This window comes from Monodon monoceros, unplaced genomic scaffold, assembly GCF_005190385.1.
Source record: "Monodon monoceros isolate NGI ecotype Baffin Bay Population unplaced genomic scaffold, NGI_Narwhal_1 Super_Scaffold_11, whole genome shotgun sequence".
In the NCBI taxonomy this organism is placed as follows: Eukaryota; Metazoa; Chordata; class Mammalia; order Artiodactyla; family Monodontidae; genus Monodon; species Monodon monoceros.
The window spans coordinates 13093894-13117466 of NW_021703767.1; the positions used below are offsets into that span (position 1 = coordinate 13093894).

The 23573-nt window shown below is 40.9% G+C and overlaps 1 protein-coding gene across 2 annotated transcripts in view; it reads left to right on the top strand.

Annotated features, from left to right (window-relative positions):
* Nucleotides 1-9247: 9247 nt before the first annotated feature.
* The window catches only part of SCAF4 (SR-related CTD associated factor 4), a 56441-nt gene continuing 42115 nt past the window's right edge, over nucleotides 9248-23573 (top strand). For both annotated transcript variants that reach the window (XM_029214581.1, XM_029214582.1), the window contains exon 1: nucleotides 9248-9539. In XM_029214581.1, coding sequence (XP_029070414.1) covers nucleotides 9510-9539 — 30 coding nt within the window. In that variant the 5' untranslated portion in view covers nucleotides 9248-9509. The remainder of the gene's footprint in view (nucleotides 9540-23573) is intronic.

Below are 23573 nucleotides of genomic sequence, written 5' to 3' on the forward strand. Positions count from 1 at the left end.
ATGAGAAGCCCGCACACTGCAATGAAGAGCAGCCCCTGCTCGCCACAACTAGAGAAAGCCCGCACACAGCAATGAAGACCCAATGCAGCCAAAAATAAATAAAATAAAATAAATAAATTTTTTTCAAAAAGAAATTGCATGGTATTAAGAAAAATTTTTTTAAGAAAGCTAGAGTGGCTATATCAATATCAGACAAAATAGATTTCAGTCTCAATAAATTTAAAAGGACTGAAGTCACACAAAGTATGACCTCTGACCACAATGAAATTAAATTATAAACCAACACCAGAAAGATATTTGAAAAATTCCCAAATATTTTGTATTGTATTCCCAAATGTATTGTATGTAAATAATACATTTCTAAATAACTCATGGATAAAAGAAGAAACCACAAGGGAAATTACAAATACTTTGAACTAAACAGAAATGGAAACACAACATATCAAAAAAAGTTTCTTTTTCAACACAGCAAAATTTTGAGAGGGAAATTTCCTTTTTTTTTTCTGGCCACGCTGCGCGGCATGGAGGATCTTAGTTCCGGGACCAGGGATCAAACCCATGCCCCCTTCAGTGGAAGCACAGAGTCTTAGCCCCTGGACCACCAAGGAATTCCCTAGAGGGAAACTGAAAGTTTTAAATGCTTATACTACAAAAAAATATGTCTCAAATCAGTGATCTAAGCTCCCACTTCAAGAAGCTAGAAGATGGGGCTTCCCTGGTGGCGCAGTGGTTGAGAGTCTGCCTGCCGATGCAGGGGACACGGGTTCGAGTCCTGGTCTGGGAGGATCCCACATGCTGTGGAGCGGCTGGGCCCGTGAGCCACAACTACTGAGCCTGTGCGTCTGGAGCCTGTGCTCCGCAACGAGAGGCCGCGATAGTGAGAGGCCCGCGCACCGCGATGAAGAGTGGCCCCTGCTCGCCACAACTGGAGAAAGCCCTCGTATAGAAATGAAGACACAACACAGCCAAAAATAAATAAATAAATAAATAAGAAGCTAGAAGAGCAAATTAAATACAAAGCTAGAAGAATAAAGAAAATAATAAAGAGAGAAAATCAATGAACCAGAAAGTACACAAACAGTAGAGCTAATCAATAAAACCAAAACTCTTTCTTCAAAAATATCAACAAGATAAGTAAACCTCTAACAACACTGAAAAAGAAAATTCTAAAAAGAACATTCAAGTGACCAACATCAGGGTTGAAAGAGGCAATATCACCACAGACATAAAATGGATAATAAGAGAATATTATGAAAAACTTTATGCCAATAGATCATCAACCTTTAAATAGACAAATTTCTCAAAAAATACAAATTATCAAAACTGGCTCAAAATAATAGTGCACCCAAAGAGCCCTATATCAATTTTAAAATTGAATTATTAATATAAAACCTTCCCATAAAGAAGACTTTAGGCCCACATGGTTTCACTGGTGAATTCTAACAAAATCTTAAGGAAGAAATAATAGCAATTCTATGCAAACTCTTTCAGAAAATAGAGAAGGGAGGAACTACTTCTCAACACATTTGATGAGGACAGACTATTCGGACACCAAAACCATTACAAGAAAAAGAAACTACAAACCAGTATCACTCATAAACATAGAAGTTAATATTCTTGACAGAATATTTGCAGACTGAATCCAGCAATGTATAAAAAGGGTAATACCCTGTGACCAGTGGTATGTGTTCAGGAATGCCAGGTTGGTTTAACATTCAAAAACCAATCAATGTAATTCACCATTAAAACAGAATAAAATAGAAAAACCATATGGGCCTCTCAATAGACATGGAAACTGCATCTGACAAAATATAACACCCACTCATGATTTAAAAGATTTTTTTAAAAACTCTCAAGAAACTAATAGAAAGGAACTTCCTCAACCTGTTATAGGGCATCTATGAAAAACCTACAGCTAACAATGTAATGGTGAAAGAATGTTTACCCCTGAGATAAGACACAGGATAACGATGTCCACCTTTCCCTCCTTTTATTTAAAATTGCCTAGAGGGGTGGGAAAGGGAGGGTGGGAGGAAGGTTCAAGAGGGAGGGGATGTGGGGTATATGTATACATATAGCTGTTTCACTTTTTTGTACAGCAGAAACTAACACAACATTGTAAAGCAATTATACTCCAATAAAGGTGAAAAATAAAATAAAATAAAATTGTAATGGAGATCTAAGTGCAAACAAGAAAAATAAGTAAAAGACATACAGAGTGGCTAGAAAAACATAAAACTGTCTTCCCGCAAGACATGATCATGTATAAATGGCCAATATGCATATGAAAAAATGCTCAACATCAGGGCCAGGTATTAGACTCTGGGGAAGTAGTCCATGAGGAAGGAATCTATCTGTTTGTGGACAGGCTTTCTCTAGTTACGGCGAGCGGAGGCTACGCTTCGTTGCGGCGCGCAGGCTTCTCATTGTGGTGACTTACCCTGTTGCAGAACACAGGCTCTAGGCGCACAGGCTTCAGTAGTTGTGGCACACGGGCTCAGTAGTTGCGGCACGCAGGCTCAGTAGTTGTGGCACGTAGGCTCTAGAGAGCAGGCTCAGTAGTTATGGTGCACAGGCTTAGTTGCTCCGCGGCATGTGGGATCCTCCCAGACCAGGGATTGAACCCGTGTCCCCTGCACTGGCAGGTGGATTCTTAACCACTGCGCCACCAGAGTAGTCCTGGAATGTATTTGTTTTTGCTTACTGCAATATCCTAAATACCCAGTGCAGTGCCTGTCCATAGTAGGTGTTTGCCTTTATTTTGTGAATGAATGAATAAAAGGGCAAATGTTAGATTGGGGTAGTTCGGTCCTGAGAGGTCACATTTCACTTCAGTCAAACCAATTTTAATATTTCAATTTTGGAAAAAGAATCTTAGATCCCTATTCTTAAGTAAGACAGAATATGGCTACGAGAAACTGTTTTCCTTTAGCAGTTACTTTTGATGGTTAATTTTCTGTGCCGTCTGGCCTGGGCCACCAGATACCGAGATAAGTTATTTCTGGGTGTGTCTGTGACGGTGTTTTGGATGAGATTAGCGTCTGAACTGATGGAACCACAAAAATAGAATGCCCTCTCCAATGCAGGTGGGCATCAGCCAAGCCAGTGAGGGTCTGAACAGAACAGAGGTGGAAAATGGAGGAATTAGCTCTTTTTTTTCCTGCCTTACTGCAAGAGCTGGGACATCTCATCTTCTCCTGCCCTTGCACTGGTTTTCAGGCCATGGCCTAGGACTGCCCACCAGTTTTCTTTCCTTTTTTTTTTTTTTTAAATAATATTTTGTGTTTTTAAGGGCCTTGAGTTTTGTGGGGGTGTTTTTTACAAACTTATTTATTATGGGCTGTGTTGTGTCTTCATTGCGGTGCACGGGCTTCTCATTGTGGTGGTTTCTCTTTTTGCGGAGCACGGGCTCTAGGAGTGCAGGCTTCAGTAGTTGTGGCTCGCAGGCTCGAGTGCAGGCTCAGTAGCTGTGGCACACGGGCTTAGTTGCTCCACGGCATGGGGGATCTTCCTGGACCAGGGTTCGAACCTGTGTCCCCTGCATCGGCAGGCGGATTCTTAACCACTGCACCACCAGGGAAGTTCCCCACCAGCTTTCTTGATACTCTAGCTTGCAGATGGCAGATTTTATGTATATATGTATCTCCATATACAGTCATCCCTTGGTGTCTGAGGGGGATTAGTTCCAGGACCTGTTGTGGATACCAATACCGAGGGATGCTCAAGTCCCATAGTCTGCCCTCTGTATTCACCGGTTCTGCATCCATGGATTCTACCAACTATGGATGATGTATTAAGTTTGCTATCCACATTTGGTTGAATTTGTGGATGCAGAACCTGAGGATATGTAGGGCCAACTATATATTTACTGAAAAAAATCTGCATATAAGGGGACCCACATAGTTCAAACCTGTATTTTTCAAGGATCAACTCTATATAAAATATATATGGAGAAAAAAATATAGATATATTAATGGTATATATATGAGAATATATAGAGAGAATATATATTTTAATATACACATATATATATATTTATTCTAATGGTCTGTTTCTCTGGAGAACCCTGATACATTACTCATATGCTCATATGTTTACTATCATAAATAAGATTGTCTATCCAAAATACTTTAGGGTTGCTACACACTTATCTGTATGATTTCTTTTTGTAAGGTGCTTACTCTTTATGATTACAAAGGTAATACATGCCTTCTGTATGGAGTCTAGAAAGTGCTGAAAAATTAAGTAGAAAGTGAAAATTCCCTAAAATCCCATCACCCCAATGGACATTGAGCTCTTCCTTCTTCCACTTCCTGTTTTCCTCATAGTTTTTTCCACTATTTTGGCACTAACAACATAAATGGCATGGAGATCGAGATTGGCACAAAAAGGAATCAGGTGGGTCCCTTGGGGACAGAGGAGGATGGACGTCCATGTGGAATTTTCTAGTGGGTAGTTGGAAATGTAAACCAGGAGAGATTTCAGATCTCTAAGTGGGGAGGGAGAGGGGTCATGGAGGTGTCAGGTGAAATCTCAGGAAGGGGAGGAAGCTGGCCAGAGAAGGAAAGCAGACCAAGAAGAAAGGAAGAATCTTGTACAGTATCATTAGTTTATACTTGCTCCAGAAAGTATATGGGGTAACGCATTAGAAAGAATCTGTTTTCTCTTGAATTCTTATCTATGAACGTTCTTCTGGGCTATTCAGGAGTGAGATGCTTTCTTTCTGTATTCTCCACACCTGCAGACTGTAGCCAGCATTCTTTTCAAGAGAGTGAGTTGACATGTGAAGGGCGCAGAATTAACCAGAATACTACTTTCTGAATGCCATCTTTTCTTTCCTCTGAATATTGATTTCATCTACTCTTTTTAAAAACAAGTTTGTTTGGAATGGCTTTTCAGAACTGTCTATTTCCACACACACATTATGAATACAAGAATCTGTTTAAATCTATGTTCTTTGAGAGAAGGCAAGTTTGCAAGTGGATAAAATGTCTTGCTGATTCTTGTCGCATGCATTTATGATCCTCCAGCCATCTTTTTAATAGGTCGCATTCCTACTGCTTCAAGGTGTGCTCACAAAGGACAGATCTCATGAGTTTTTGTTATTAGCCCCTAATTTCCTATTGTACGATTTGACTTGTGTGCCTGGAGAGACAGAGACAGAAGTCCAGCAGTAGTTCTGCAAGTGGTTGCCAGATGTCCCAAAGCAGATAGAGGTGCTGCCTCTATCTTCTGAAAAGAAAAATGGTAGAAAATGCTGCCAAGGCACCCAAAGCCTAGTCAACAACACATATTCCCCAAACAACTTGTTTAAAAGACCTCCCAAACACTATAACATATAAACCAAACAACTCTATATAGAAAAGAACCCCCTAAATCTAAATTATCTACCTCAAACACAAGGATATTAGATGTCAAATCTTGTTCCTTGTACGTTCATATCTCAGTAGAATGGTGCACTGGAAATGTTCTCCTCCTGGCCATCATTCCCTCAGTTCAGCAGCCATTACAGAGCTCAATAGCTATCATGCATTGAGTCCCAAATGCAAAATGTCTGAAGCTGAACTCACCACCTTCCCCCCAGCTCGAGACTTCAAACTTCCTTAGGCAAATCCATTTCCCTGACTCACAGGAGGAAAGAAGATTGCAGATATGAGCTGGGGGAGAAGGAATTCCATTAGGCTTTGTGGGCCCATTTTTAAGATCTGCCACGGTTCACAGAAAGAGGGAGGGGAAGGGCAAGGGCACAGCAGACTTTTCCAGATAATAACAAGACAAGGTAAGATGTGCTATAGCCGGGTCATGGAAGCATATGGTGGGAGACGTTGAGTCTGGCTAGGAGGAGAGCGGGGAAGCTTTTCAGCACAGTGCCTGACACAAAGCAGGTGCCTGATAAGTGATTAATGATTGAAAGGAGGTAATGTCTGAATATCAACCTGATGCTAAATGGGCCTGCCTACATGGAGAAGCCGGGAGAGATTTTACATGAGAGCAAAAAAGGCAAGCTGTGTCAATTCCCAGACGTGTCCAGGAAATGACAAAACTTGGGTTGTGCCCTGGCAGTAGGCTGGCAACATGGTATGGGGGTCTTGGACAGGATTTGGTAGACAACGGAGATCCAGAAAAGCCAAAGAGTAGATCTACTAAGAACTATATTTTCTTTTTTATTGGCCACACTGCATAGCACTCGGGATCAAACCCGTGCCCCCTACAGTGGAAGCGTGGAGTCTTAACCACTGGACCGCCAGGGAAGTCCCCAAGGACTATATTTTCTAATGTAATGTTGGTGGTCCTATGTATGACTACTCTGAGAGAAGCAAAATGGGCTTAAAAAAATATAATCGTAGTTCAGCTGAGAGATAAAAAGGGAGTGAAATGAAGTAGATGTTAGATGGGTCCCCAAAGAATACTTTTTTTTCCTTCAACAAATAATTAAGAGTACACATCATCTCACATCCTAAAAGAAACAAGTATACTCCTCCTTCATCCTGCAGCTTTTCCCTGGGGCCCTCACAAACTTGCCTTCACAGTCAAGGCTGTAAAATATCTCCTGCTGCCTTCCCTTCTTTTTTTTTTTTTTATATATTTATTTACTTATTTGGTTGCACCGGGTCTTTTTTTAAATTAATTTATTTTTGGTTGCGTTGGTTCTTTGTTGCTGTGCGTGGGCTTTCTCTAGTTGCAGAGAGCAGGGGCTACTCTTTGTTGCAGTGGGTGTGCTTCTCATTGAGGTGGCTCCTCTTGTTGCAGAGCACGGGCTCTAGGCGTGCAGGCTTCAGTAGTTGTGGCGCACAGGCTCAGTTGCTCCGTGGCATGTGGGATCTTCCCAGACCAGGGATCAAACCCGTGTCCCCTGCATTGGCAGGCGGGTTCTTAACCACTGCACCACCAGGGAAGTCCCTACACCAGGTCTTAATTGTGGCAAGGGGGGTCCTCAGTTGCGGCTCCATGGCTCCTTAGTTGTGGCATAAGAACTCTTAGTTGTGGCACGCATGTGGGATCTAGTTCCCAGACCAGGGATCGAATCTGGGCTCCCTGCATTGGGAGTGCGGAGTCTTATCCACTGTGCCACCAAGGAAGTCCCTGCATTCCCTTCTTGAGGGCACATCAGTTTGGCTTCGGCCCTCTCCACTCCTGCCAACGTTCCTCCTGAGATCCCAGTTGCTAGCAGGTACTTTCTAACCTTTACCTTGCTGACTTCTACCTTCAGCACCGGACCAGGCTGACTGCTTCTCCCATGCTCTTTCTCGGCCTGTTCTCACTCTAGCTTCTTGCCCCTCACATAGCTGAGTTTCCAGTTTCGTGTCCCTTTGTCAGTTTCAGCTCCTCCCAGCATGCTTTGCACTACTGACTCCCAGACCTCCACCTGCTCTCAACCATCTCTCCTGACTCCACACGCGTTTACCCAACTGCCTCTTAGACACCTTCACTTATTTGCACCAGGGGCAAACTCCACAGGCACCAGAAGGAGATCATCTGGCCTTGGGCATGTTAGCTAACTGAATTGGGTCTCACTTCCTCAACTATAAAACAGGGGCATTACCAATAGCCACGTCACACAGAAGCCCGTTAAATTAAACGAAATAACACAGAATGGCATGTCAGATAGACCCTGGCACATGGTAAACGATCTACAAGTGTTAAACCATTACTGTGCCTTTACTCAAACCCATTCCTTCCTACCCATATATTCCCTAACTTATAAACCCACCACGCATGTCCTTCATCAAGCAAATACCTAGAGCATCCTCCTTGATACCTCCCTCTTCCTTAACCTCATAGTTGTTCTGTCCCAACCCATCCATTTCCCTTCTTAACTACCTGACCTTGTCTCTCCTCTACTCCATTGCCTTAAGCTCTCAGCATCCCCTGGGCTGAGGGCTAGGGCTATTCTTTCCCTGACCCCACTCTTGCTACTCTACACATTAGTCGTGAAAGAGCATATTGAATGACACCACTCTCCTCTTAAAAGCTTTCAATGGCTTCCCACTGCCTTGGGGACAAAACCCAAACTCCTTGGAAGGACACAGAGGCTCTTCAGAACCTGGTCTCAGTCCTCCTCCTTACTCCATAAGCTCCAGCTCGTCCTCCTTGGGTAATGCCACAGTACTCCTCAAGCTCAGTTAGGCCACAGTGCCTTCTCCAACCACTCTTGCTGCTTCTTCCAGATGTAGCTCAGGTGCCACTTCCTCTAAAAAGCTTTCCTGAACTTCCAGTCAGATGAATATCTTTGTCCTTTGTTCCACAGAGTCTCTGCCCTAACACTTAACATGCTTTAGTTATTACCCGCTCATTTGCCTATCCTCTCCCACTAAATCGAGCTGCCTGCGGGAAAGAAAAGTATCTTTTAATTTCCATATTCCCAGAACACAGCACAGTGCCCGGCAGGCAGTAGGTTGCACGGGAAGTTAATCAGAACAGTCTTTCCACCTAAAAGGAAACAACGTGGTTTGGGGAATCGATATTAGTGTTTAGCGAATCCACTCCTCTCGCGGCACAAGGCTGCACAGGGGCTCCTTTAAGCCTGCGTGGATATCCAGTGCCTGCATGTCCTTCTCGGGGCTTCAGCTCAGGCAGATTTAACCCTCACGATTAGGGCAGACACAGGACTGCATCGACAGAGCCTGCACGGGAGCCTGCAAATGCACGCTCAGCGGGCTGAGGTCAAATCCTGAGCCCTTTGTTCCAGGCAGCGGAGGGCAAGTGGCTCCGAGACCGCCAGCCCTGACGGGTGCAGGGCCTGCCTGGGCAGGATGGCACACAAAAACGCACCGGGGAGCGCCGTGTCGGGCAGGGGCGCGCGTGTGCACTGGCCCTCTCCGTGCCAGACTCCTGGCCCTGGGACCCCGCGCTCGCCGGCGCCCCTCTCGGGGACCCAGTCTCTGGGCTAAGCAGACTTCTCGGCCCGCGGCCGCAGCGGGCGGGAAAGCGCTCCGTTGCCCGGCGTCACGCGCTAGCGGCTGGGCGGGCGGCGCGCGCGCACGCGCGGGGCGGGACGGGGCGGGGCGGGGCCAGCGGGGGCGGGGCGGGGCGGGGCGGGGCTGGAGCCGGGCACAGGAAGAGCTGGGAGGCCCGAGCCGTCCCAGCGTGCCCCGCGCGGCGTGGACTCGGGCAGCTGCCGCCATCCCGCTGGCGAGGTGGAGAGAGAGGCCCGCCCGCTTGCCGGTCGGGCCAGTGTGGGCTAGTGCGTGAGGGCGCGGGGGGCCGTGTCAGCGAGACGCAGAGCGCAGCCGCCACCACCAAACGGACATGTTGGAGCCCAGGGCCGCCGCCGCCTCTTTTTCCTTATCCTCCGAACGGGACTGAGAGGGGGCCCGCCACCCCGCCGCCTCTGCCTCGGCCGCCCGCCCCGCCGCCTCGGCCGCAGCCTCTTCCTGCCCGGCCTCCAGCTCCGCAGCTCATCGCCTCCGCCGGCCCCTCAGGCCCGGCCGGTTCCCCGGCCCCGCTTCGCCGCGGCGCGAGGTCTATGTGACCGGCGGGCCCGGAGCAGCCGCCGCCGCAGCGCGAACATGGACGCCGTCAACGCCTTCAACCAAGAGGTAAAGGGGTGCTTGGAACAGGAGGGTGCCGGGCCTGCCGTGGAGTCGGGGCGTCGTTTCTCCTGCCGCCTGAGGTTTAAAGCTTAGGTCGGGGTGGGGACGCTTCCTGCCCCGGTTCCGGGGCGGCGGGGCCTGCGCGGAGCGGCCTGTGGCCCGGGGAGGTCGCGGCGGCCGCGGGAGCCGACCCCACACCCCTCCCCCACCTCCCACTCCCGGGCGGCGACCTCGGGCTGCCCCTCTCGCCCCCTTCCGGCCTCCTCCAGCCCGCGTCGGCGCCTCTAACTTCTCCCCCTTTCAGGTCCGGGTGCTCTCGCTCTCTCCTTCCAGCCCCGTATTGGCTTCGCGGTACCGGGAGCCCGCAAGGGGCTAAGAAAGAAGCGCGGGCGGGCGTAGGGGGCGGGGGGAGCCGGAGCATCTGCTGGTCGCAGGGCTGGCGGAGCGGCGGCCTCGGCTCTCCTGTTGCTCGGGCCGCGGCGCGACAGCGGCTGGACTCTGATCCCGGGTCGGGGAGGAGTTGGAGAGGGTGTTCATCTCTCTCCCCCGGGATTCCTACACTTGGGAAATGGGCTTAATAAACGGGGCTCCTTATCTTACCGAGTCGTGAACCCAACCCTCTTATGGGCTCTGTGGCCCCAACGTGACACCTAAAAAGTTGAATGGGAGGGAAGAGTATTCGCTCCGCCTTAGACCGCTAGAATGCCGGCTTTGGCCTCCAGTCCCCCACCCTCGCACCCTTCTCGCGGTAGTTAATCCTCGGCTCCCTTCTTTGGGAGCATTTACATGTGAAAACCTCCCAAAACCGGGAACAAAGCTGCCTGCCGCCCTAAAGCTCTCTGGTTGTATCTCCAAACATTCCAGGTGCTGTTTTTGAAGTTTAGAGTCCACACATTTCTATTTTTCAGAATCGATTTGAGGGGAGAGGTCTTGACCATTGATGATTTAAAATGTAGTTACAGAATGGAAACAATTGTCATGTGTTGAGTTGGATTATCTTCCTTTTCCAAATACTAAAGATAAACCCAGCACTGAAGAAGTCAGATGTAGTGTAGTGCTAGATTTCTTGGGACAGCGTTAAAAACTTGGCGCACCTCACAGTGAGATTTTTGTAGTTTCACTTGTGACAGAATTAGGGTGCAGTAACTTTCACTTTGCAGTGCTATAATATCGTACCCTGCACTAACACTGCAGTTAGCACCGTTTATTGCTTTATCAATTATCCTAGAAATGATTTGTCTTCAGCTGATGGATACATAACATGTCTTAACTGCAGAAGTTGGGCAGTGTCTTGTAAAGTTCAGTATTGATTATTTTCAAAATGATGAAATAGTATTTCCTCATTTTTGATGGCTAGAGAATTTGTGATAATGCTCCAAAGATTTCAGGGTTGGAAGTTGACTTTGTTTCCTTAAGGCAAAATACACTGGAATGTTGGCTTCATGAGGGCAGGGAGTTTCTGTTCTTTGCTTTCTCCCCCCCAGCATAGCACATGGTTGGCAAATACTTGTTGAATGAATGAGACTTTATAGAAATGATACAATTTTTTAGAAGATAACTACATTTCTTTCTCAAGATAAAAACTTTTTGAATGGTTTTAACGAACAAAGAGGAGGGTTTTTAGTGTATTCTTAAGATCAGAAGTATTTAATTCTGATTGAGACATTATGGAAGTTCACATTAAGCACATTATTAAGCAAAGTGTCTTATGTTAATTCGGGAAACATGTCATCAGTAGTTTTTACTTTGAAAACCAAAATTAGGAATGATACTGACTCCTTGAAAAAGGAAAATGGTATTTTAACCTTTTTAAATGTACAAAATGAGAATTTTCTTATCATTGATCATTTTCCTCTTTAAATAATTTCTATTTCCATTCCTAGTCTTTATCACTGCAAATTGCATTATGTTAGGTGTATGTTACCAATTCCAACTCTCTTCTGCCAGACTTTCTTCCCAAAACACTTTTTTCTGGAGAAAATAGTCTGACTTTAAAATCCATCTCCTTGTGCCTGCCTGATTGTAGTGCTTCTCAGTTAATTCCCCCCATTCATGAAATGTTATTGATTAGTTCAAATCTGTAACTTCAAATCTCCCAAATCTTCATTTTGCAAACCTGCTTAGCTGTAAAGCTGTGTCCTTAATACGATGGCACTACTACTGAGGACCTCTGTCCCATAGGAGCCTAAACTAATAGAGGACACAAAACTTAGGCAAGTAGCTTTAATATGGGATAGAATGGCTTCCTTTGGGGCCCTTGTAGAGTACTGTGGGATGGCTGTGGGGGATTAGACTTGGGCGGAGAAGAAAGTGTCAGTCTCAGGATTTCCGAAGGTGTTGGAAAAGTAATTCAGAGGCTACAGTGGTGAGAAATAAGGAACAGTAGTTTGACTCCTGAGATTACTGGAAAGTAAGAATCATTAAGGTATCAATAATTTTGGGTCTGACAAGTTTTACATCTCTGATGTGTTTGAATTCCATTTTTTTTTCCAGGTCGTGGATAAATTGAAGGTTTTAAATAGTGGAGTGATAATCAAAATACTGCTTGATTTGTAGTATATATTGGAGAAGGCAGAGGTTTGGAGAAATTTGGCGGGTTGGGGACTGAGGTAGGAGAAGCAAGTAGAATCTGAACTTGGCATGTCTGTAGAGGGAGTGGAGAGGAGGGGAAGGATGTGGACCAGAAGAATCCATGGACTTGACATCTAGGTTTAGAAGCACCTTTTGCCCCCACATTCTGAGTGCTGGGAGAGGGGGGATGCTGTTAACATGACAAGCAGTCACCAAAAGTATATTTAGTGGATGGGAAAATATGCTCGATTTTGAACAGCTTGAGTTTGAGTGGAACAGTCGTGTAGAAATTTTTGGCAAGCAGTTGGTCATGTAGGACTCAAACTTGGAAGCAAGAATTAGAGGGAGACATCAGGGAGTCACTCTCAGATGTGCCCTAGAGAAAATTGAGAGGGGGAGACAAAGGAATTAATATTTAATAAGCATCTATATAGCATGCCAGTCACTTTATATATACATATCTAAGTTAATACTCCTACAGCCTTGCGTAGACGTCCATTTATAGGTGAGAAAACTGATTTTCAAAGAAGTTGAATAATAATTCTCTCAAGGGCATACTACTAGTTAATGGCAGAGCTGAGATTTGAATACAGATGGTCCCCTCTTAATTGCTGCCTGAAGATAATATTTTATATAATACCAGGGGAGTGGTCACAGGTTAAGACTTAAGTAAGAAAAAGGCCACAAAATTCTTTGAGGGTAATGGAATCTGTAGTTTAAAGTTGAATGGTGATAGGAGAGATAAGGAAATAAGAGGTAGCAAATGTAAAGTAGTTGGGGTTTTTTGTTTGTTTTTGTTGTTTTAGAAGTTTGGTTGTGAGGTATTCCCAGGGAAAAGTTGCTTCAAGGATGAAGGGAAGGAAGAATAATTTAACAGTGTAGTAGGCACTGGTGCTAGCCCTTTGGTATGTTTATATAGTGTGTATATATAAAGTCTTAACCTAAGTAAGTGGTGTTCAAGCCCTGGTCTCTATTAGATGGGCATAGAAGTTAAAGCATGTTGAGGGACAGAATGTGAAAAAAAAAAAAAAAAAGCATAGTTTAAAGCAGCTAGAGGGATTGGTTAACTTAGAGCAAAATTGTGGATGAGAGGAAGGGGACAGATCTGAGGCACAGGTAGAAGAGGTCAGTATATCTGTGATAAGAGAGGAAGGAAGATAAAAAAAGCCAAGGTTATTAAAGGCATTTTGACAGGAGTTTTATGGCAAGACACTGTGTTAAGTGTTGTAAAAGATGGAAAGATGAGTAAAAAAATCAGTGATACTTAATTGTGTTCTACTATGTTTATATACACTCCTTAATAAGAAGGGTTTGGTAGTTCATAAGTTTGTTGAATGGATAAAGGTTATAGATAGGATTTTTTAAATCTGTAGATTGCATTTTTAGCCTTTAATCAGTCTTCGCTAAATCCAAAAGAAGAGCTCTTCCCTCTCCCTCACTTTTTTTTTGGGGGGGGCAACATCTGTGATTTTAAGATGTTTAAAGTACAAAAAATGTGCAGAGAATATAACAGGAATTGACAGTTGTTATTTATGTGTTTTTAATTTTAAAATAAAGTATTATAAAGTCCTTCTTTCCTCCCATCCCCTCTATCCCTGCCCCCCCCCAGTCAGAAGCAATCAATGAATTTAGTATAATATCAATCTCTGGTTCTTAAACAATATTCTATATTTTGATATACATGAGTAGTATGTTGTACATATTCCACAATGCTTTTTTGCTTAAACATTATTAATACTGTATATTAAGATTTAGTTCTTTCTAACTGCTGTGTAGTATGCTATTGCTTGAATAGACCATATTTTATTTATCTGGTTCCCCAGTTGATGAACATTTGTTTCTCATTTGTTACTGACAAACACTGCAATGAACTTTCTCAATCATGTCTCTTTGTGGAAGAGTTTCTCTAGGACAGCTGTTCTCAAACTTTGGAGTTTGGCTCCTTTAAACTCTTAAAAGTTAAGGACCACAGAGAGCTTTTGTATCTATGGGTTATATCTTGATATTTACCATATCAGAAATTTAAGCTGAGAAACACATTTATTAAAAATAATGTACCTATTGCATGTTAACATAAAATTTCTAATGAAAAATAACATTTCCAAAACAAAAAAAATTAGAAGAGTGACATGGTTTTATATTTTTGTGAATCTCATTTAAACTTATGTTTAATAAAACTTGAATTCTTGTATATACTTTTTCATTCAGTCTCTTGCATCAGGTAGCCTCTGGAAAACTGCTGTATACTTGTGAGAAAATGAATGAAAAGGACAAGAAATGTCTTAGTATTGATATGAAAACAGTTTTTACCTCACAGACCACTGAAAGGAGCTCAGACACCCTCTTCCCCACACCGCTCCCCACAACCCCCAGGATCCTGGAGTTACTTTGTGAGAACTACTGTATCGAGGTGTGGTATGCATATAATGCTACTTTGAAGTGCAGGAAGAAAATATGAGTGCTTTTATATTTGTGTTTATCTTTAAAATCAGACAAATTAAGCTTTATGAGTAATTTTAATACATGAATTGAGTTTGCAGCTCTTATTCACTTGGGCTGTCAGTCTTGAATCATGTTACTCTGAAGGAAGAATTGAGCTCCACATCTCATTGGGGAGCCTGCCACTCTTCCTATTCCCACTGGAAATTGTTCTGTATGAACTATTGTATATTTTACCTATTGATTACTAGGCATGATTGTCCTCTAGAATTTAGGTCATATGATGAGCATTGTATGTTAAGCATTTTTTTTTTAACCTGTAATGTCAGTCTGGTTGCTTTTTGATCATTCCTTTCTTCTTTGAGAGGTCTATCTAAAGAAGTGGACAAAGATTTGAAACACGGTTCTTACTGTGTGGAAGAGATGTAGAGGACCAGGGCAACAGAAGTAAAATTGGAGGTTTCTCTTGACTCATTTGACAATGTCACGCTGTTAATCACAGGAGTTGGGATACTAAAAGTTATAGTTTTGTTCCTCTGCTCTTTCTTGACTCAGAGAATTGCTTATCTCTGACAACAGTAGAGGTCTGGCTTTATGGTGAGTGGAATAAAGCTGGCTCTTCAGAGCTTTCTGTAGCAGGATTTATCACTGATGTTCTTGTTGAAAATATTCCTCTCCCTAGTCTCTCATTTTGTTTAGTATTTTGTTTCAGAAAAATGTGTGGACATATGATAAGGAACTGATTCAGAGAAAAATTGGAGTAATGGAAAAGTTGGCTTGTAAATCTTGTGAATCAGAATTCAGGAGATAAAAGTACCTAATAAAAAGTTGACAAAATGGTAGTTGGTTTTTGTATGTGTATGTTTTGTTTGTTTTGTGGGAGTTTTTTTTTGTTTTGTTTTTGACTGCGTTGGGTCTTTGTTGCTGTGCACGGGCTTCTGTTGTTGTGGAGCACGGGCTCTAGGCACCCGGGCTTCAGTAGTTGTGGCACACGGGCTTAGGTGCTCTGTGGCATGTGGGATCTTCCTGCACCAGGCCTCGAACCCGTGTCCCCTGCATTAGCAGGCAGAATCTTAACCACTGCGCCACCAGGGAAGTCCCTGTATGTGTATATTTTTGTGGGAGTGTTTTTTTGTTTACCAGGTACAAATTGTAGGTTGCTGTCCTCTGACATGGAGCCCAAGTGAATATAATTCACTTAATCATTACAGGAAACTTTTTTTTTGAGGCATAGTCGATTAACAATATTGTGTTAGTTTCAGGTGTGTAGTATAGATTCCGGGTTTTTTTGCAGATTATATTCCATTATATGTTATTATATTATTACAAAATATTGGGTATCTCTGTGCTATACAGTAAATCCTTGTTGCTTATCTATTTTATATATAGTAATTTGTATCTGTTGATCCCATACGCCCCCCCCCTCCTTTTTGGTAACCATAAGCTTGTTTTCTGTGTCTGGGAGTCTTTCTGTTTTGTACATAGATTCATTGTATTATTTTTTAGATTCCATATATAAGTGATATCATATAGTACTTGTCTTTCTCTGACTTATTTCACTAAACATTCTCTAGTTTCATCCACGTTGCTGCAAATGGTAATATTTCAATTTTTATGGCTGAGTAATATTCAGTTGTGTATATATACCACATTTTCTTTATCCGTGCACCTGTTGATGGGCACTTAAGTTGCTTCTGCGTCTTGGCTATTGTAAATAGTGCTGGTATCGAACGCTGGGGGTGCATGTATCTTTTCGAATTAGAATTTTTGTTTTTTCTGGATATATACCCAGGAATAGAATTGCTGAATCATGTGGTAGTTCTAATTTAGTTTTTTAGGGAAGTTCCATACTGTTTTCCATAGTGGCTGCACCAATTTACATTCCCACAAACAGTGTAGGAGAGTTCCCTTTTTCCCCGTACCCTCTCCAGCATTTATTTGTAGACTTTGATGATGGCCGTTCTGACCCATGTGCGGTGATACCTCATTGTCATTTTGATTTGCATTTCTTTAGTAATTAGCGATGTTGAGCATCTTTTCATGTGCCTGTTAGCTATCTGTGTGCCTTTGAAAAAATGTCTATTTAAGTCTTCTGCCCATTTTTGGTTTGGGTTTGGTTTTTTTGATATTGAGTTGTATGACAGGTTACTTTTCTATAGATGTCTCATTTCAGATACACCTTGATAACATGATAGGAAAAAAGTTGTTAACATAAATGATGAACTTTTAGTGCTATTGATAACATTTGTTGAGATAATATGTGGAATCTTTTTTTTTTTTTTAAGCATACTTAAGAGCAACAGCACGCAGATTTAATAATAAACCTAAAACAAGCTACGCTATGTTATCAGGTAGTATATTGGATAAGCAGCTTAGCTATTAACAGTTGAAGTTTTGGTAGAGTTGGTAATAGTTAAATTTGTATTAGGCCTTACTAAGATCTGTTGAGAGCTTAGTCTTGAAGAGACATGTCTACATTTCTGTGTTAATAGTAAGTGTAATTAAAATGTACTGTCATGATTTTTTTTTTTGAGAACTAGAAGATTGCTCAAACAGTATTGTAATTTATTATGCTCCAGTCACCTTGATCCTTTTCAATGTTTGCATGGTTTGTCAATTACTTTTTATTGTGTTATAGTTAGAGCTCTTTATTGGTGCTTGTGAATTCATGGATAAATACATAGAAACTTTGATAATACTGATGAAGCATTGTACAGGTTAGTAGTGAATTCAACAAGAAATCCAGTGAAACTCTGGAGTTAAGAATTAGAAGCCAAGCCACTATGGAGAACAGTATGGAGGTTCCTTAAAAAACTAAAAATAGAACTACTGTATGACCCAGCAGTCCCACTACTGGGCGTATACCCTGAGAAAACCATAATTCAAAAAGAGTCATGTGGGCTTCCCTGGTGGCGCAGTGGTTGAGAGTCCGCCTGCCGATGCAGGCGACACGGGTTCGTGCCCCGGTCCGGGAAGATCCCACATGCTGCGGAGCGGCTGGACCCGTGAGCCATGGCCGCTGAGCCTGTGCATCCGCAGCTTGTGCTCCACAACGGGAGAGGCCACAACAGTGAGAGGCCCGCATACGGCAAAAAAAAAAGTCATGTATCACAATGTTCATTGCAGCTCTATTTACAGTAGCCAGGACATGGAAGCAACCTAAGTGTCCGTCGACAGATGAATGGATAAAGATGTGGCACATATATACAATGGAATATTTCTCAGCCATAAAAAGAAATAAAATTGAGTTATTTGTAGTGAGGTGGATGGACCTAGAGTCTGTCATACAGAGTGAAGTAAGTCAGAAAGAGAAAAACAAATACCATATGCTAACACATATATATGGAATCTAAAAAAAAAAAAAAAGGTTATGAAGAACCTAGGGGCAGGACAGGAATAAAGATGCAGACGTAGAGAATGGACTTGAGGACGCGGGGAGGGGGAAGGGTAAGCTGGGACGAAGTGAGAGAGTGGCATGGACCAAATGTAAAATAGATAGCTAGTGGGAATCAGCTGCATAGCACAGGGAGATCAGCTCAGTGCTTTGTGACCACCTAGAGGGGTGGGATAGGGAGGGTGGGAGGGGGGAGACGCAAGAAGGTGGAGATATGGGGATATATGTATAGCTGATTCACTTTGTTATAAAGCAGAAACTAACACACCATTGTAAGCAGTTACACTCCAATAAAGATGTTTAAAAAAAAAAAAGAATTAGAAGCCAAGGTTTAGATTGGGGGACGGTTGGGAGATAGCAGGGCTCAGTGAAAAGTAGAGGGTCATCCAAGTACCCCTTGAAAGTTATAATTGGTGTTTGGATAATTTGTGACTTTTGGTGTAAATCCATGTGGGTCACTTGGAAGAGATCGTAGAGCAGTAGTGTACCTAGCATATTTGACATCCAGAGCAGAACTTTCTTCTTTTTCTTCTTTTTTTTCTTTTAACATATTCATCTTCTACAACAAAACTGTTCTCAGAAATAATCATGAAATTGGCCAGGAAAGAAATTTGAACTTCATGCCGGTTACAAATAAATATTACAACAGAGAGAAGTAATTGATTAATATTTTAAAATTTCATTAATACTTTTTTGATAAAAGTAGAAAATTTTATCTACATCCTGCTCTGTCACAGTAATGAATAATAATCCAGTTTCTTTTTAAGCCTTAACTTCTGCATATTTGTCAATGATTGTCAGTTGATTTTCACAATATTTGAGTTCAGTAGACAGTTATAGTCAGATTTAGCAATTTTACCTTCACCTGTAAGTGACTGAAAAAACACTTCTCATTAATTCTAATTACTAAAGGTTGTATGTGAAGCAGCACATATACAGTAGTTGGGATGACTTAAACATAATGTTTCCTTTAGCAGAAATTTAGAAAAAGCTCACTTCACAGTAAATTCTAGAAATCACAAAATTGTCCATGTCTTTTTTTGGCATCGATTCTAGTGACTTCCAAATATACTCTCAGTCAAAAAATTTTCACAAATATTTTCACCCAGAGTTTCAGTGTAGGTCTCTGTTATGATTGGTGAACATCTTTGAAATTATGTGTAATGGCATTCTCCATAATTTTTGTTCATGGATCATCAAGCTTTGTGTTTCTTTGTTAAAGACTAATTCTGGCTGTTTTTAAGTATTTACACCAGGAAAAAAAAGATATATCAGGAAAGAAGACTTGCAAACAGCTGTCATACTTTAAACGTACCATTTAAACATAGGAACTACAGAATTGCAGACGTAAACTGACCCTGAGGAGAGTGCAGGCCGTCCTGAACCTCTTTGTAGTCATTCTCCAAATGAACAGGTGTAACGAATCTGCATGTTCTATGCACTGATCATATAACTGGAAGGTTTCCTAATGAAATTCCACTTAGAATAGATCGCTTATTAAAGGATACATAATAAAAATGTACAGATTTGATGCTTATGTATTAAAAACTTATCAGTTACCACAGCAGTAGTTTAAAACAAGAATCTCAGTCAACAAAATGTTTTAGGGGAAGGAATATTTTATCCCTGATATTATTTAGAATTGCTAGTATTTGGTGATAAATAAAATTCTCAAACAGTTTTATTGTTTTATTTAGAGTCTTTATAGACAGTTCACCCACTTTCTGCCTTCCCCTGGGTGGACTTTTCCCACTGTCCCTCTATAGGTGTGTTATTACTCTGGAGAGCGATAGTTGACTAACCCTGTAGTCTGTAAATCTTTTTCTGCAATATCCCCTAAATATCTTTATGCACTTTACCATGAGTATTCCACTTTATTCCTCCTTTTGTCAGAGGTTAGTTTTAGCTGATGTAGAATTATAATACCCTGCTTAAAGGAAACCTATAATAAGGAAATTTATGGTAATATCGTTTTTAAGCTTTTAAGAAACATAAAATACTCTTTTAAACATTAATGGTCATATATTATCTAGTTTACTGTAATTAAGAGTTGCTGGATGATAAATCACTTTAGAAAGGATAGCCACATTTGGGATTCAGAGATACATTCAAATCTTTATAAAGGCCTTAACCATTTCTGAGTAAATATAAGAGCATATTTTATAAAGTTAGGGGTTTTTTAAATATATGAAATAATCCAAAATGGGCAAATCCATAGAGATAGAAAGTAGCTTATTGGTGGTGGTATGAGGGAGGAATGGGAAGTGACTGCTAATGGGTATGGAATTTCTTTGAGGTGTAATGAAATATTCTGAAATTAAATAGTGTTGATGGTTGTATAACTCTGGATATAGCAAAAACTACAGAGCTGTACATTTTAAAGGGGTGAGTTTTATGGTATATTAATATCTCAAAGCTGTTTAAAGAAAAACACAAAAAAGTCAGGTTTTAACACCATTTTCATTGTTTTGTTGCTTGATCTTATTTTCTGTCAGGTTGAAAACAATATCTTAGCTACTGAGTGGCTCTGGAAGTTATTTTGTTGATCCTGAATCCTAAGTTTGTTCAAAGGATATCTTTAGTTTTTACATGCTATTTTAAGAAGTAATCCAGTGGAGCCAGTTCAAGGGAAGGACAGGAAATGAATCCTGCATTTGCTCATTAAATACCAACCAGATGCCAGCATACCAGTTAGGTGTTTTATATATGCCTTTACCTTCCTTCCATTTTAGAGGTAAGGAAACGGGAGGGGTGGTGTGATTTGACAGAGTACTGTAAGAGGCTGCCTGAGCCCAGTCTACAGCCCCACATGGCTACTCTGAAGTTTTTCGAGCAGCTGATCTTTGTCTATTTATGAAGGGAGAGGGCTCCCTAAACAACTTTTGTATATTTGAAGCAAGGTAGCAAGGCACTGTAATGTATATTTGTGGAAGGATTCGCCAAAGTTTAAGAATGATGCAGTTTGGGAGTTTTTAAGTCATCCACAATAATGCAATAGATGCAATCAATGTTTAACACTTAAGATATGCTTTTAGGTGTTTATGTTTCATTTATTAATTTATATTCACAATTAAAATTTAAAATTAATTAGGGATTTTATAAATGTTAACATTTTCAGTTTTAATCCCATTCTTTTGTATAGATCTAGTCATTACAACTTTGTGGGAGAAAAATAGGTATAGATAAAATATATAATATATGAGATAATTTTTTTTCTTCTAATCAGATGATTTTATATCCTGGAACAAATTTTTATTTCTTCGATTGAAGTCTGGAAGGAACTATTTAATTCATAAAAATGTTTTATGGCCAACTTTGGGTGGACACAAAGTTTACTTAGTGAGGCACAGTAAAAGTGATTTTGAAACCTGGCGTCTATGCTAGTAGAGTAATGGCATGGATAAAATATTTGGCATTTCCTAAAATCACATCCTGACCTATTTCTCTAACAAGTGAAAAGGAAGTTGAGGATTGATCGCAGTTCAGTGAATCAAAATGGAGGTAAGGAATAAAAAATGACCTGTTGTAGTAAGTGGAGCTGAAGGAGTTAAAAGCCCTGATTCGGGGGAGGCAGCCTTGGTTCTAAAGTAAAAAGTTTGAGTGAAGGGTAGACCCTTGGAAATTGTAAGGGAGTTAGTCTTAGTTGAAGAATAAATTAGGGCATACTTTGAAGCAAGGTAGCAAGTGAGTTGTCAGAAATTAACTACTTAGAAAATTAGTCCTGCCAGCAGCAAATGGTAACAGAATTAGGAGTTGGTGATATAATTAAAAAGTGATGAAGTTTAAACTCCTGTTTGCTATATTACTATATTCTATTTTCATAAAGCACGTAGAAACTTAAGTAGTTAACTTGAAAGTGGTTTCATATTTAATATTAACAGTATATATTTGAACTTATATGTGTGTATTTTGTAAAGCACTTCTCTAAATTCTGGAACCAGGAGAAAAGTTTCTGTGTTTGTGGGAAAGTGTAGTAAGGTAAAGAAGTGTAGATCTAAGTATGAAAAATTTTAAAACTCTTTAAACTTGAGAATATTATTTGCAGGTTTGTTGTTTGTAAAAATATCTGGCTTGGAAGCTTTAGAAGTCTGAAAAGTGACTTTTATGGAGAAATAAATAGAACTATTTTGTAGTGTTTAAGTCAAAGTAAAGACCCTGCTCTGTAGGAGCAGGAGAACAGTGCAGTTTCTTTTTCTCATCTCTGTTTTAAAGAGCCATGTAAATTGCTCTATTGTTAGGTATATTTTGTATTAATGCCAGACCTGTCTTGTCTCCAGACAGTCCTCTAAGCAAGTGGAAAATTGGTTAATTATTTGCGTTTCAAAGGATTTGACTCTCTGGAAAGTAAATAGAGTTTACATGGGAGTAAATCATATATCAGTAATTAAAAGGGATGCTTTCTTTAATGCACAGATGTCAAAAATATATTTAAGAAATTTTTCAGATTTGGGTTTTATGTGCACAGAGGCTTCAGTTATAAAGATTTAAAATGGCAAATTTTATTTTTAAAATTTTGTTTCAGCAATTTTGAAAAGTTGTATTAAAGGTTTACAAGGCATTGATTTAAACATAACTGTTAACTTCAAAGACACGATTTACTCCACGGACAGGTTGTACCTGATAATGATGATTCTGTATATTTATTTACAGTCAAGTTGGAGAAATGCATTTTTGTGTCTCAGACACAAAGTTTTTCATTGTTAATCCATGAATTTTAAGTTTTTCATTTTAAAATTAATGCAAATTATGGGACTTCCCTGGTGGTCCAGTGGTAAAGAATCCACCTTCCAATGCAGGGGATGTGGGTTTGATCCCCAGTTGGGGAACTAATATCCCACATGCTGTGGGGCAACTCAGCCTGCGCGCCACAACTACTGAGCTCGCGCGCCACAACTACTGAGCTCGCGCACCACAACGAAGATCCCGAGTGCTGCAACTAAGACCCGAAGCAGCCCAAAAAAATAAAGAAAATAAGTAAATTAAATAAATACTTCTTTAAAAAGAATGAGAAATCACAACAAAATAAAAAAATGTTTAAAGATAAAGTTTATAAAAACAAAAAAATAAAATTAATGCAAATTAGGTAAATTTAAACTAGAAAGTAAGAAAGTATTCTACCAAATACCATTAACATTTTAGAGTATTTCAGTCTTTTTTTCCCTTCCACTTGTGTATGGAAACTTTATATATGGTTACCAGATCTTTTCAATAACATGAATTATCTTCTAATTTTAAAAGTCATCTTGGGAAATTTGGGAACATCTGATTATTTTAGATAAATTTCTAAAAGTAGAATTGTTGGTTTAAAAGATATGGACTTTTTTAGTTCTTTGCTTCATGCTAATCTACATTCATGACAGATAATTGAACTGTATCTCATTGTCTTAATTTATACCTTTTTGACTATTGATAAGACTGAACATTTTTTTTTCTATCTTTATTAGTTTGGGGTTCTCTTTGTTAATTGAGTTACTCTCCTATGTACAGTTTTCAGTTTTATTTTATCTCTTACTGTTTGTACGTGCTATTGATTAACTCATATGCAATATTCTGCTTTCAGGTAGAGTGGCATAATGATACTTGTCTAGCATGTGCTTGCAGCTCCCCTTTCCCTGTGTGCCCCACCTCTCCCTCCC